The following is a 14,623-nucleotide window of genomic DNA, read 5'->3' on the forward strand; positions in this document are numbered from 1 at the left end:
TGTATCACCTGCTTCCTAAGTGTGCTACAGGCCACCATCATCAGCCCAAGCACTGACTGGGTGGTTAAAACCAAACACACACTTACAAATTACATCATGTATATTTTCTTGTTTTTCTGGTTCCTCAACTTGTCTTTTAGTAGTAACATCATTTCGTTCACTGTAGCTTATTCCAACACAAGCCAGACAAATCTACTTGTGGTCAGTGAATACTGCTCGATATCTCCAAGTACCCCCATCATGAGGGGACTGTTTTTCATTTTGACATTTTCCAGGGATGTCTTCTTTGTGGGTCTCATGATGTTCTCTAGTGCATACATGGTGTTTCTGTTGTTCTGGCATCATAGGCGATCACTGCATCTTCACAGAAGCAGCCTCTCTGTAAGACACTCCCCAGAGCAAAGAGCCACCTGGACCATCCTGGCTCTGGTGAGTGTCTTTGTAGTCACATACTGGATGAACCTCATCATTTCATCTTACTCAACATTGCACTGGAGGTATGACCCCATCCTTCTGAGTCTTCAGAAACTTATACTCAATGCCTATGCTACTGTGTGTCCAGTGATACAAATGACTTTTCAGAAGAGGATACACAATATTGTGCAATTTGTGTACTGGAAATACAGTTACTTTATAACACGATAATACTGGGTTTTTTTTCCTTGAAAATAGATCATCAAACAATCAGTTAACTAATCAAGAAACACAAAATTCGTTTCTCTGGTTTAAATAAGTGTATGGAAGTCATTTTAATAGACATAAATTTTAAGATGATACCATCAACTACTACATAATTATTTTAGTTTAATGCTCAGCATAATCGATTTTTCTTTGTTCTTTTAAATTTTGATTCATATCAATACCATTCACAGTTCTAGCTTCCTTCCTCCCTCCCTCCCAATACCCTTTCCTTTCTCTGACCCATCCCTATTCACTCTTCAGGAGGAGTAAGGCCTCATATAAAGAGTCAGCAATGCCTAGCACATCAAGTTGAGTCAGGACAAAAACCCTCACTCTTTTTTTATTTTATTTTATTTTATTTTTAGGAAGGCCACTGACTTTATTAACCTAGAAATATTTATAAGGAGAGTGACGATTTTTGCCAAAAAAAAGGGGGGGGGAGCCAAAGGGCATCCAACAGATGGTGAAGGGAGGGAGAAAGGAGCCAGAAATCCATTCAGGAAAGCTGGTAGCTGTTGCCATCGACCTGCAGGGGGAGGAGGGGCAAGGCATGCAAGGGCAAGAATTCCAAAACGGATGAAAGGCTGTGGGGAAGAGAACTCCCAAAAGACCCCAGAGTACAAAGGAGGTGACTGTGACAACAGCAATCTTTTCCTTCACGGGGACAGGGAGGAGCCCCACCCAGCTGCTGACTCTGGAGACTAGATTCTGTGGCTGGGGGGACTAAGGAGTCCCCAGAGTGCACTACAGGAAGGCATCGCACCATTCTCGAAGGCACCCAAAGCAGTCCCGGGACTGCTTGGCATTGGCACCACACGTGTCTTTCAGCCATTCTCGGAAGAGGTCTTCGTCTTTCTTTAGCACCAGAAACTGGCCAAGAACCACATAAGCCTTATCAAAGCCCCTTTCCTCCCGCTTCTTGCCCAGGACTTCACCAATCCCGGCCAGGCTCCCCACTGGCTTTTCCCCCATGGGCTCTGCCATGAAGTCTCGGTGCTTTTGGGAAGTTGTCTTCTTGATCAGGTTTAACCGGCGGCTCCAGCTCTGGTAATGGCTGCTCGCGCTACTCGGCCGCTCCCGCCGATACCTCAAGCTACTAGAACGGTCTTCGACTTCCGCTTCCGGGTGTCTTATGAGCTGCCTTCCAAAAAATACCCAAATTGGGCCCGTCTAGCCACCCAGCACCATAGAGTTGAGGCGCAACCCATAAGTGCGGTGCCCACAGGAAGCTGTTTTCCGGTTCCTCACAGGAAGCAGCCCTGCTTTCTGCGGTCTTGTTTCTCCGGCCGCCCTTCCCACCTGGTGAGGCCTAGGAGACTACTCCCATCTTTTACCTGCCTGGCAACTCAAAACCCTCACTCTTGTATCAAGGCTGAGCAAGGCATCCTACCATAGAGAATTAGCTCCAAAGAGCCAGATCATATACCAGGGTTAGATTCATGTTCTACTGCCAGGGGCCCCTCAAACAGACAAAGACAGACAACTGTTACCCACATACAGAGGGCCCATTTCATCCCATGCAGGCTCCCCATGTCTGTCTAGAGTCTGTGAGCTCTCATGAGCTCAGGTCAGCTGTCTCTTTGGATTTCCCCATCACAGTCTTGACCTCACCTTGTTCATATAATCCCTCCTCCCTCTCTTTGACTGGACTGCCAGTGCTTGGCTGTGGATTTCTGCGTTTGCTTCTATCAGTTACTCGATGAGGTTCTATGATGACAGGGTATTCACCAATCTCATTACAGTGAAAGGCCAGTTGGCCCTCTCCACTATTGCTGGGGGTCTCAGCTGGGGTCATCCTTGTGGATTCCTGGGAGTTTCCCTAGCACCAGGTTGCTCCCTAACTCCATAATGGTTCACTCTATCAAGGCATCTTTTCTTGTTCTCCCACTTCATCCCTTCCCCAACTCAACTACCCTATTACCTCATGTTCTCATCCCCCATCACTTACCTTCTATGGCCTCCATCTCCATTTTACCCAGGAGATCTCATCTATTTCCCCTTCCCAGGGTGATCCATGCACCCCTCTTAGGGTCCTGTTTGTGACCTAGCTTCTCTGTTGTCTGTTTATTTGTTGCTTTACATCTAGAAGAATCCACTTATGGGCGAGTTCATATTGTGTTTGTCTTTCTGGGTCTGGGTTACCTCACACAGTCTGATTTCTTTCTAGTTATATCCATTTTCCTGAAAATTCCAAGATGTCATTTTTTTTTCTTTTCTTTCAGCTGAATAACACTTCATTGTGTAAATGTACCACATTTTCTTTATTCATTGTTTGGTTGAGGGGCATCTAGATTGTTTCCAGGTTCTGGCTATTATGAATAATATTGCTATGAACATAGTTGAGCAAGTGTCCATGTAGTATAATTGATCATCCTTTGGGTATATGCCCAAGAGTGGTAATGCTGGGTCTTGAGGTAGGCTGATTCCCAATTTTCTGAGAAACTAGCATAATGATAAGTGCTGGACCCACTGCCAGGGGCCCCCAACAGGTCAAGCCATATAAGTGTCACCCACTTTCAGAGGGCCTAGTTTCATCCCATGAAGGCTCCCCAGCTGTCAATCCAGTGTCCGTGATCTCCCAGTAGCTTGGGTCAACTGTCTCTGTGGTTTTCCCAATCATGATCTTGATCCCCCTCCCTATTTTCAACTAAGCTCCAGGAGCTCAGCACAGTGCTTGGATCCGGATCACTGCGTCTGCTTCCATCAGTTACTGGACATAGGTTCTATGATGACAATTAGGGTAGTCACTAATTTTATTATAGGGAAATGCCAGCTCAGGTGCCCTCTCCACTATTGGTAGAAGTCTTAGCTGGTGTCATCCTTGTAAATTCTTGGAAATTTTCCTAGCACCTGCTTTCTTCCTAACCTCATAATGTCTCCTTCTATCAAAATATCTCTTTCCTTGCTCTCCCTCTCTATCCTTTCCCCAATTTGGCCATCTGGAGCCCTCTGTTCCCATCCCCCATCACTTCCCATCTACTCCCCTCTCAGTTTACCCTGGAGATCTTAACTATTTCCCTTCATGTATGTCCCTCTTAAGGTCCTCCTCTTTACCTAGTTTCTCTGGGGTTGTGGATTGTAAACTGACTATCCTGTGCTTTACGTCTATATCCACTTATAAGTGAGGACCTACTGTGTTTGTCTTTCTGGATCTAGGTTACCTCACTGGTTTCTTCTAGTTCCATCCTTGATGCAAATTTCAAGATGTCATTGTTTTCTTTTTTACTACTGAGTAATACTTAATTATGTAAAGGTACCACATTTTCTTTATTCATTCTTTGGTTGAGAGACATTTGGGTTGTTTCTAGGTTCTGGTTATTATGAACAATGTTGCACCTGGCTCCATCAGTTACTGCATGAAGACTCTTTGATAACCGTTGGGGTATTCACCAATCTGATTACAGGGGAAGGTCAGTTGAGGTGTCCTCTCCACTATTGCTAGGAGTCTTAGCTGGGGTCATCCTTATGGATTCCTGGGAATTTCCCTATCGGCATGTTTCTCCCTAAACCCACAATGTCTCTCAATATCAAGATATCTCTTTCATTGCTCTCCTACTCTGTCCGTCCCCCAACTTGACCATCCCATTCCCTCGTGTTCTCATGCCCCATCCTTTCTCCTTTACCACCCTCCTTGTCTCAAGGAGATCTTATCTATATCATCTTCCCAGGGTGATCCATGCATCCCTCATAGGGTCCTCCTTGTCACCTAGCTTCTCTGGAGCTTTGGATTGTAGTCTGGTTCTCCTTTAATTTACATCTAGTATCCCCTTATGAGTGAGTAATACTGTGTTCATCTTTCTGAGCCTGGGTTACCTCAGTCAGGTTTTTTCTAGTTCCATTCATTTGCCTTCCTGTGATTGACAGCATCAGATGCAGAGATCCACGACCAAACACCAGGCTGAGCTCTGGGAATCCAGTCCAGAGAGGGAGGATGGAATGTATAAGAAAGGAGGTCAGGATCATAGAGAGAAAATCTACAGAGACAGCTGAACTGAGATTTTTGGAACACATGAGTTCTAGACTGACAGCAGAGGAGTCTCCAAGGGACCAAACTGGGTCCCTGTATGTGGGAGACAGTTGTGTAGTGTGGTCTATCTGAGGGGCCCCTGAAAGTAGAACTAGGATCTATCCCTGGAGAATGAGCTAGCTTGTCGGAGCCCATTCTCTATGGTGGGATGCCATGCAGGGGCGGGGTCTTGGTCCTCCCTCAACTTAATGGTCCATGCTTTGTTGACTCCCCCCAGGATCCCTTATCCTTTGGGAAGATTGCATATGGGCTGGGCTTGGAGGAGTCGAGGGGGACAGGAGAAGCTGTGGGAAGGGAAATGTGGTTGGAATATAAAATGAAATTAAAAAAATAAAAAATTATAAAACCCACAAGTATTGCTGCTATGAACATAGTTGAGCAAATGTCTTTGTGGTATGATGTGTTTCCTTTGGCTATATGCCCAGGAGTGGTCATGCTGGGTCTTGAAGTAGATTAATTCTCCATCTTCTGAGAAATCACCACAATGGTGATAGATATGGGTCTATTTTTATTCTTCTGCAAGTTGATATCCAGTTACATCAGCACCACTTGTTAAATATGCTTTCTTTTTTCCATTTGATATTTTTTGCTTCTTTGTCAAAAATCAGGTGTTCAAAGGTGTGTGGATTAATACCGGGGTCTTCGATTTGGTTTCAATGTCTTCCAGTCTATTTTTATGCCAATAGCAGGCTGTTTTCAGTACTGTAGTTCTGTAGTAGAATTTGAACTCAGGGAGTGTGATGCCTCCAGAAATTCTGTAATTCCCTCGGCTTGTGTTTTTTTATTGGCTCTAATTCAGTTTTCAAGTCTTTAATAGTTTCTTTCATAAGTCTGATTGCTTTTTCTTGGTTTTCTTTAAGGGATTTGCTGATGTCTTCCAACTTTTTTCTTTGTCTTTTCCTCCATTTCTTTGAGGGAATTTCTCATTTCATCTTTAAGAGTTTCAAACATGCTCCTGAAGTTATTTTTAATATCATTTTCTTTTGCTCCGTCTATATTTGGTTGTTTAAGTCTTGCTGTTGTAAGATCTTTTGGTTTTACTGGGGTTGTGCTGCTCTTTGTGGTGTTGCATGTGTTCTTACCTTATCTACTCATCTTTTTCTCTAATATTTGTGGTTGGGGCTGTCTGTGGTTCTGTTGATTAATTTTCTAGGTGCCAGTGAATCCAAGGCTCAGATGGTTGTTCCTCATGATACAGTCAGTACCACGGTTCTAGTAACTCTGTTGGTCACTCCATGTTCGTGGAGGTCACTCAGTGCTCCCAGGGTTTGCTCTACATCCTTGGAGTTTGTTGTCTCCAGACTGCTCTAGGCTAAGTTGCTGGCTCAGACGTGTTTCTGTAAATGTCACTGGTCTGGATCCATTCCTGCAGAGGTCTCTGGCTTGGAGTTGATCCTGTAAATGACTCTGGCTCTGGTCTACTCTTTTGGAGTTCCTATGGTCGGGTGCACCCAGACCGCAGAGGACCTGGTCAGGCTTACTCCCTCAGAAGTCTCAGACTCATGCTTAGACTGGCAGAGGTTTCTGGTTCCTGCCTATTCCCTTTGACATCTCAGACCAATGCCCAGACCAACAGAGGTCCTGACTCAGGCCTATGCCCTTTGAGGCCCCAGACTCACTCCTGGACCCACAGGGCTCCTGGTTTAGGTCTACTCCCTTTAAGGTCCCAGATTCACATTCAGACCCTTAGCAGTCTCTGTCTCTGGATCACTTGCTTAGCGTTGCTCCCTTGTACCTGTTCCTGTGGAGTTTGCTGTCTCAGGTCTGCTCTGGCCCAGGTCGCTGTCTTAGTTCTGGTCTGCAAATGTCTTTGGACTGAATCTGCTCCGGCTCCATGGAGCTTGCTTTCTCAGGCCCACTCTGGCCTAGGTCCTTTGATTCTATTTATCCACATCTGTTTCATGCCAGCACCAAGCTTTATTATTATTATTATTATTACTATTATTACTATATTATAGCTTTAAAGTAGAAAATGCTGTCTGGGATGGTAATGCCTTTGAAAGTTCCTTTATTGTGCAGGATTCTTTTGGCTCTCCTGGGTTTTTTGTTGAGTATTGTTCTATCACAGTCTGTAAATAATTGTGTTGGAATTTTGATGGGATTGTATTGAATCTGTAGGTTGCTTTTGGTAACATTGCCATTTTTACTATGTTGATCCTGCCTATTCAAGAGCATGGGAGATCTTGGGGTTTTTTTTTTGGTTTTTTTTTTTTTTTTTTTTTTTTTTTTTGGTTTTTCGAGACAGGGTTTCTCTGTAGCTTTGGTGCCCATCCTGGAACTAGCTCTTGTAGACCAGGCTGGCCTCGAACTCCCAGAGATCTGCTTGCCTCTGCCTCCCGAGTGCTGGGATTAAAGGCGTGCGCCACCACTGCCCGGCTGAGCATGGGAGATCTTTCAATTTTCTGATGTCTTCTTTAATTTCTGTCTTTAAAGATTTAAAGGTCTTGTCGTACAGGTCTTAACTTGTTTGGTTAGTATTATCACAGAATATTTTATTTGAGATTATTGTAAAGGGTGATTTTTCTCTGATTTATTTCTCAGACCATTTATTATTTGTATATAGGAGGGCTATAGGTCTTTTTGAGTAAACTTGTATCCTGCCACATTTATCAGCTGTAAGAGCCTCCTGGTAGAGTTTTTAGGGTCACTTAGGTATACTATCCTATCATCTGCAAATAGCAAAAGTTTGACTCCTCCTGAATATTTTGATCGAGACAGGGTATCTCTGTACCTTTGGAACCTGTCCTGGAATTCACTCTGTAGACCAGGCTGGCCTTGAACTCACAGAGATCTGCCTGTCTGCTTCCTGAGTGCTGGATTAAAGTTGTGAGCCAGAACCGCCTGGCTCATTGTGTACTTTTGCATCAATGTTAATGAGGGAGATCAGTATGTAATTTTCTTTGTTGCAGCTTTCTGTGGTCTGGGTATCCGCATAACTGTAGCTTCATAAAAGAAGTTTGACAATGTTCCTTCTTTTTCCACTGTGTGGAATGAGTATTGGTACTAGCTTTTCTTTGCAATTCTGCGAGAATTCTGCACTGAATCTATTTGGTCCTGGGCTCTTTTGGTTGGGAGACTTTAATGACTGCTTCTACTTCATTAGGGGCTATCAGTCTGCTTAAATTGTTTATTTGATCTTGATTTAATTTTGGTATATGGAACCTATCCACAAAAATGTCAATTTCTTTAAAATTTTCCAATTTTGTGGTGTACATATTTTTGAAGTATGACCTGATGATTCTTGGATTTCTTCAGTGTCTCTTGTCATGTACCCTTTTCATTTCTGATTTTGTTCATTTGGATATTCCCCCTCTGCCTTTTGGCTGGTTTGGATAAGGATTTGTCCATTCTTTTTATTTTCTCGAAGAACTAACTTTTTGTTTCTTTGATTCTTTATATTGTTCACTTTCTTTCTCTTTTGTTGTTTTCAGTTTGATTATTTTCTGTCATCTACTCATCCTGGGTGCACTTCTTTTTGTTCTAGATGTTTCAGGTGTGCTGTCATGCCACTAGTGTGAGATTTCTCCAAATTCTTTAAGTATGTACTTAGTGCTATGAGCTTTCCTCTTAGCACTGTTTTCATAGTGTGCCATAAATTTGGGTATGTTGTGCATTAATTTTCATTGTATTCTGGGAACTCTTTAGTTTCTTTCTTTATTCTTCCTTGACATAGTGATATTTTAGATTAGCATTATTCCGTTTCCAAGGGTTTGCAGGCTTTTTGTAATTTGTTTTATTGATTTTTAACTTTACATTATGGTGATCTGATAAGATACAGGCGGTTATTCCAATTTTTATGTATCTGTTCAGATTTTTTTTCCAACTAAGGGGTCTATTTTATAGATGTTTCCACGAGGTGCTGAGGAGAGGGTATATTCTTTTGTGTTTGGTTGAAAGGTTCTATAGATGTCTGTTAAGTACATTTGAGTCATGACATCTGTTAGTTCCCTTATTTCTCTGTTAGTTTTCTGTCTACAGACCTGTCCATTGTTGAGAGCGGGTGTTGAAATCTCCCACTAATAGTATGTGGGGTTTGATGTGAGATTTAAGCTTTAGTAATGTTTCTTTTACAAATGTGGCTACCCTTCTATGTGGGGCAAACATGTTCATAATTGAGACTTCACCTTGATGGAGTTTTCCTGTGATGAATATGAAATATCTTTTTCTATTTATTTTGATACATTTTAGTTTGAAGTCTGTTTTGTTAGATATTAGGATATCTATATCCACTTGTTTCCTAGGTCCATTTGACTAGAAAATCTTTTCCTAACCCTTTATTCTGAGGTAATATCTGTATTTGAAGTTGAAGTGTGTTTCTTGTATGCAGCAGGTCAACTCCCGTTTTCGTACCTATTCCGTTAGCCTGTGTCTTTTTATAAGTGAATTGAGTCCACTGATATTAAGAGATATTAATGACCAGTGATTGTTAATTCCTTTTATTTTGGTGGTAGTGTGTGTTCCCCTTCTTTGGGATTTGCTGGAGTGGGATTATCTATTGCCTGTGTTTTTATGGGTGCAGTTAACTTCCTTGGGTTGGAGTTTTCCTTCATGTGCTTTCTGTAGGACTTGATGTGTGGATATATATTGTTTAAATCTGGTTATGTTATGGAATATCTTGTTTTCTCCATCTATGGTGATTGAAAGTTTCACCAGGTATAGTAGTCTTACTGGCATCCGTGCTCTCTTAGTGTCTGTACAATATCTGTCCAGGACTTTCTGGTTTTCAGAGTTAGGTATTATTCTGATGGGTTTGCCTTTATATGTTACTTCCCCTTTTTCCTTTGTAGCTCTTAATATTCTTTTTTCATTCTGTATGTTTTGTGTTTTGACTATTATGTGGTGAAGGATTTTTGGTCCAGTCTATTTGGTTTTCTGTAAATTTCTTGTATCTTTATAGGCATGCCTTTCTTTAGGTTGGAAAAGTTTTCTTGTATGATTTTGTTGAATATATTTTATGTGCTTTTTGAGTTGAAATTCTCCTTCTATACCTATTGTTCTTAGGTTTGGTTTTTTCATGGTGTCCCACATTTCCCGGATGTTTTGGGTTAAGGTTTTGTTAGATTTAATGTTTTCTTTGACTGATGAGTCTATTTCCTCTATTTTATCTTCAGCACTTGAGATTCTTTCATCTCTTGTATTCTGCTGTTTCTGCTTGCATTTGTGGTTCTGGATCGTTTTCTCACGATTTCTGCTTCTATAAGTTCCGTCTTTTTTCATTTTATTATCTCTTTTTCAGTTTTCCAGTCTTGAATAGCTTCTTTCAGATGGTTTTCTTGGTTTCTTTAAGGGATTTGTTGATGCCTTCCAATTTTTTGTTTGTCTTTTCCTCCATTTCTTTGAGGGAATGTCTCATTTCCTCTTTAAGCATCTGAAACATTCTCCTGAAGTTATTTTTTTAGGTCATTTTCTTCTGCTTCATTGATTCTTGGTTGTTCAAGACTTGTTGTAGGGTCACTAGATTTTACTGGTGTCATGTTGTTCTTTGTTGTGTTGCCTGTGTTCTTATCTTGTCTATTCTTTTCCTCTAATTGGTGTAGTTGGGGCTGTCTGTGACTCTGGTGATTAATCTTCCAGGTGCCAGTGGATCCAAGGCTCAGATGGTTGTTCCTCATGGTGCAGTCAGTGCTATGGTTCCAGTTACTCATTGGTCACTCTGTGTTCCAGGAGGTTGCTAAGTGCTCCCGGGGTTTATACCACTCCCATGGAGTGTGCTCTTGTGGAGTTCTTTGTTGTCCCAGGCCTGCTCTTGGCTAGGTCTCTGGCTCAGTCTTGCTCCTGTAGAATTCATTGCCTCAGGCCTGCTCTGGTCAAGGTCTCTGTCTTAGTCCTGCTCCTGTGGAGTTCAGCTTTTCCAGGTCCACTCCAGTACAGGTCAATGTCTCAGTCCTGCTCCTGTGGGGTTCACTCACTCAGGACTGCTCTGGCCTAGGTTGTTGGCTCAGACCTGTTTTTGTAAGTGTCCTTGGTCTGGATCTGCTCCTGCAGAAGTCCCTGGCTTGGGGTTGGTCCTGCAAAGGTCTCTGGCTCTGATCTATTCCCATAGAGGTCCAGACCCATGTGCACCTGAACCTACAGAGGACCTGGCTCAGGCCTACTACCTTGGAGGTCCCAGACCAATGCCCAGATCTGCAGAGATCCTGGATCAGGCCCACTGCCTCAGAGGTCCCAGACTTATGCCTGGACCTGAAGAGGTCTCTGGTTTCTGCCTCCTCCCTTGGAGGTCCTAGACTCATGGCCAGACCCAGAGAGGTCCTGGCTCAGGCCTAGTTCCTTGGAGGTCCCAGTCTCACATTTGGATCAGCAGGGGTCCTGGCTCAGGCATACTCCCTTGAAGGTCCCAGATTCATGCCCAGACTTGCAGAGGTCTCTGGCCCTGGTCCACTCAATCAGTGGTTGCTCCCCTATACCTGCTCTTGTGGAGTTTACTGTCTCAGGTCTACTCCAGCCCAGGTTGCTGGCTCAGTCCTGCTCTTGTGGAGTTTGCTGCCTCAGGCCTGCTCTCTACAAATTGTTTCTGAATTAGCTGTATCACCAGGGCAGGCTTGGCTTTTCCAACAGCTCCAACTCCTAAGAGTTTCTATTCAGTGATTTGGAGCCAGCCTCTCTCTGCTCCTCCATGCCTCGGCTCCCACCATCACCTTCAGGCCCATGTGGCCCCCTCAGGTCCTGAAATGCTGAGGGAGCAGGCCCAGGCCCAGTCACCAAGGCTTTCCTCAGTCACCTCAGCTGCCCACCAATTCTTTCTTCTATGAGTTACCTTGGTCTTATTACAGCAATAGAAAAATAACTAATACCAAAGTTGGTACCAGAGAGTGAGGTATTAATAGCTGCTGACAGACCTAAGCTGGTAATCTTAGTTTGGTTTGGTCTGGTTGGTTGGTTGGTTGTTGTTTTACTTTTTTGATGTGGAAGACTTTGGGACTTTTGAAAAGTGGTCAAATGATGAATGTAGTGCTTAATGGGCCAAACTAAGATAGAGAACAAAGATGGTAGTGTCAAAAACTAAATACATATCCACTGCTGTTGGGATTCTAAATGGGTTTGGTCACTTGGAAATTACTGAGGAGAATCCTCAAAAAATTAAAAAAAAAATCTACCAGATGATCCAGCTATATTACTCCATGGTATGGTCCCAAAGAACTCAACCATCCACTCTGCAGATGCTTTCTCAGACATGCTCATTGCTGCCCTATTCATAGAGCTAGACAATGACAACAACCAAGGGTTATACAACTGACAAATGGATACAAAAATGTGATCCATGTGCTCTATGGAATACTACTTAGCTATAAGAAAACTGACATCATACACTTTGCAGGTAAATGGATGGGACTAGAAAAGATCCTACTGAGTGTGGTAGCCCAGACACAGAAAAAATATATTACATGTTTTCTCTTATTGGAGGCGCCTAGGTCCAAATTTTCACATGTGAGTACATGTTCTGTTAAATAAAATAAAGCTAATTACCAGGATCGGGTGGATGTCTTCTTCACAAGAAGGTTGTTGGGGAGCCAAAGAGGGTAATGTCAGGGTAAGAGTGACCATAAAGGAGAAACGGAAAGGGTTGCTGATTAGAGAGGGAGAGGGAGATAAATACAGAGAGCAGGGCAAAGGAAAATAGAATACTAGATATCTGATAGCAGAAATGTGAAACATGGGGCTTCTTAGAAAGGGAGAAGAGGAGAAGGAGGGAGGTTGGTTAATCAACCATAAGAATGGTTCAAAAATCCACAAAGAATCATACTATTAACTATTTACCTAAACATACACAAATACGCATGTTAGTATGTATATAGTGTTATTGAGATTTTATCATATGCAAAGGCAGTGCTCCCCTAAGAACCAAAGGCCACCTAACTAAGGCACCAGTGCCAGATATGAGAAGCCCTCTTTTGAGTTGTTGGTCAGAGCTCTCAAGAGATTCTTAAAACATACAGTCTAGTGATGTTGCCCTTTGTTCCCGCCCAGAGTGTAATTCCTTATTGGTAAAGACACCAAACTCTTCAGAAAAAGATCCCTGAGACCTGTTAACTGAACTGACCTGAACATTCCCTTTCTGCAGTCTAACTTCCATGGTCATGCAAGCTTCACAGGAAGGAGACAACCTACACAATCTTAACCCAGCTTGATATCTATGAACCCACAACAATAACCAGCAGGGTATGATAACTCTACAAACTCACTATTGACAAACATACCTTAGTGCTAACCACAAGCTCTCCAATTGATTTTAAGACCCATACTTCAAAAGGAATACCATACCCTTGTAGGGGAAAACTACCTAACTACTCAGTCCTAGAGAAATTATGGTTATTATAGGAAACTGTACAGCCACTAAACCAGAATAATTTGTAACAACTATAAACATGAATTTATACTCACTGATAAGTATAGTCATCATCCTTCATCAATGAACTTCCCTTTGCAACAGATGGAGACCACTATACAAAACCACAATCAATCAAACCACAGGGTTGTATAGTCCACACTCCCACACCCCAGTGAAAGTTGAGTAAGAGGAGGTGGAAAGATTGTAAGGGACAGAGAGTCAGGGAGTACAGAGAGTCAGGGAGTTTGCTGTGAGACTGTGCCTCCAAGTAATAACAGAAGCATTTCCCATAATGTCTCACCAACATGTGTGGGCTAGCAAAAACCCAAAGACTCAAACCTAAATAAAAACATCTCAACCAAAGAATGTTGAGGGTAGGAGAAATAGTCTTCCTCATGAGGAGCACACACTTACTATTGGCGACCCAAAACCAATGGTCAAACCTAAAAACATTCATACAAGGAAGATTATATAGTCTGAGCAGGTTGTGTTCATGTACGTAGAAATATATATGTATATAAATAAATGTATGCAAGAGTGAGCAAAGAGCCCATGGTTTGAAAGAGAACCAGGCAGGGCACATGGGAGGGATTGAGATGAACTAAGGGTAAGGGAAAGTGATGTAAGGATAATCTCAAGAAATAATTTTTTAAAAATCACAAGGCTAGACAGTTCTGAAATCTAAGAACCAGAAAACCCTAATAAAAGGGGTAAAATTCTAGATATATCTGGGTCAGAGAAATTAAACCAAGAATAGATCCAAAACGTATACAGACCTTTAGAAAAAAATTGAGAACTAATCAACTGATGACATAAGCCTTCCTTTAAATTCCATTTTATAGAAAATAGGGCACATCTGCTTCCTTCCCAAGCAGCTTAGAGTGTTATAATCCAGAAATTTTATTTATTTTAATTGTGAAAAAATGTGGAGTCTCTCTTTATAATCTGATTGGTAGCATGGACACTATCTGTGGTAATAGAGTTGGTTGCTCACTCCTGAATTCTTAAAATGGTTAAGTCCTAAACATTAGATTGCAAAATCACTCACCCCCCAAAAAATAAATACGACAACATGAAGGATATGAGAACCTACTACACCCTTTAAAACATCTGCAGAGCAGCAGCGTGGGGCTGTAGCTTGAATGACTGATCTCTACCTCCTAGGAGCTTGGCCCCCACAGAACATATTCTGTCCCTGAGAAGCTCACCATGATTGCAAAACAACTCTGTGACCAAACAGAAATCGAACAAGAAAGCACACTCATCTGCAGGGTTCAGGATCCTGCATGGCCCCCAGTAGTGAGCACCGCTCCTCTGGCACGCCACGGCAACAGTGGACACACAAGAAGGGACACCGGTTACTGATACCAGGCTGCCTGTCCCACTAGAGCCCTCCTCAAGGAACCAGAGACAAGGACGGCACAGGGTGCTGCCGCAGGACCTGTGCTTTATTGTGGGAGATATGAGGAACATCAGCGGGCAGCAGAAGCTGGGCTTTGTTCTTGTTCCTTACCACACAGCCCTTGACCTCCATAATAAATAGGGACAGACTGTACAGGTGGCCCCTCCAGCCCCGGAACAGGAAC

At 42.6% G+C, this 14,623-nt stretch overlaps 1 protein-coding gene across 1 annotated transcript; it reads right to left on the reverse strand.

Moving 5' to 3' along the window:
* Positions 1-1,352: 1,352 nt before the first annotated feature.
* LOC130871326 (barrier-to-autointegration factor-like) lies at positions 1,353-2,622 on the reverse strand. Its single transcript, XM_057764677.1, has 2 exons — positions 2,603-2,622; positions 1,353-1,822 (listed from the first exon to the last, which is right to left on the reverse strand). Exons 1-2 carry the CDS (start codon positions 2,620-2,622, stop codon positions 1,426-1,428), a joined length of 417 nt encoding a protein of 138 aa, XP_057620660.1. The 3' UTR covers positions 1,353-1,425.
* Positions 2,623-14,623: the final 12,001 nt, after the last annotated feature.

The sequence above is a fragment of the Chionomys nivalis genome, chromosome 3 (genome assembly GCF_950005125.1).
Source record: "Chionomys nivalis chromosome 3, mChiNiv1.1, whole genome shotgun sequence".
Taxonomy (NCBI): Eukaryota; Metazoa; Chordata; class Mammalia; order Rodentia; family Cricetidae; genus Chionomys; species Chionomys nivalis.

Coding starts and splice junctions, on each gene's coding strand:
- LOC130871326 (XM_057764677.1), bottom strand. CDS start 2,622: ATGGGGGATGAGAACATGAG. Junction 1,823..2,602: donor ATGGGGGATGAGAACATGAG/GTAATAGGGTAG, acceptor ATTTTTTGGAAG/GCAGCTCATAAGACACCCGG.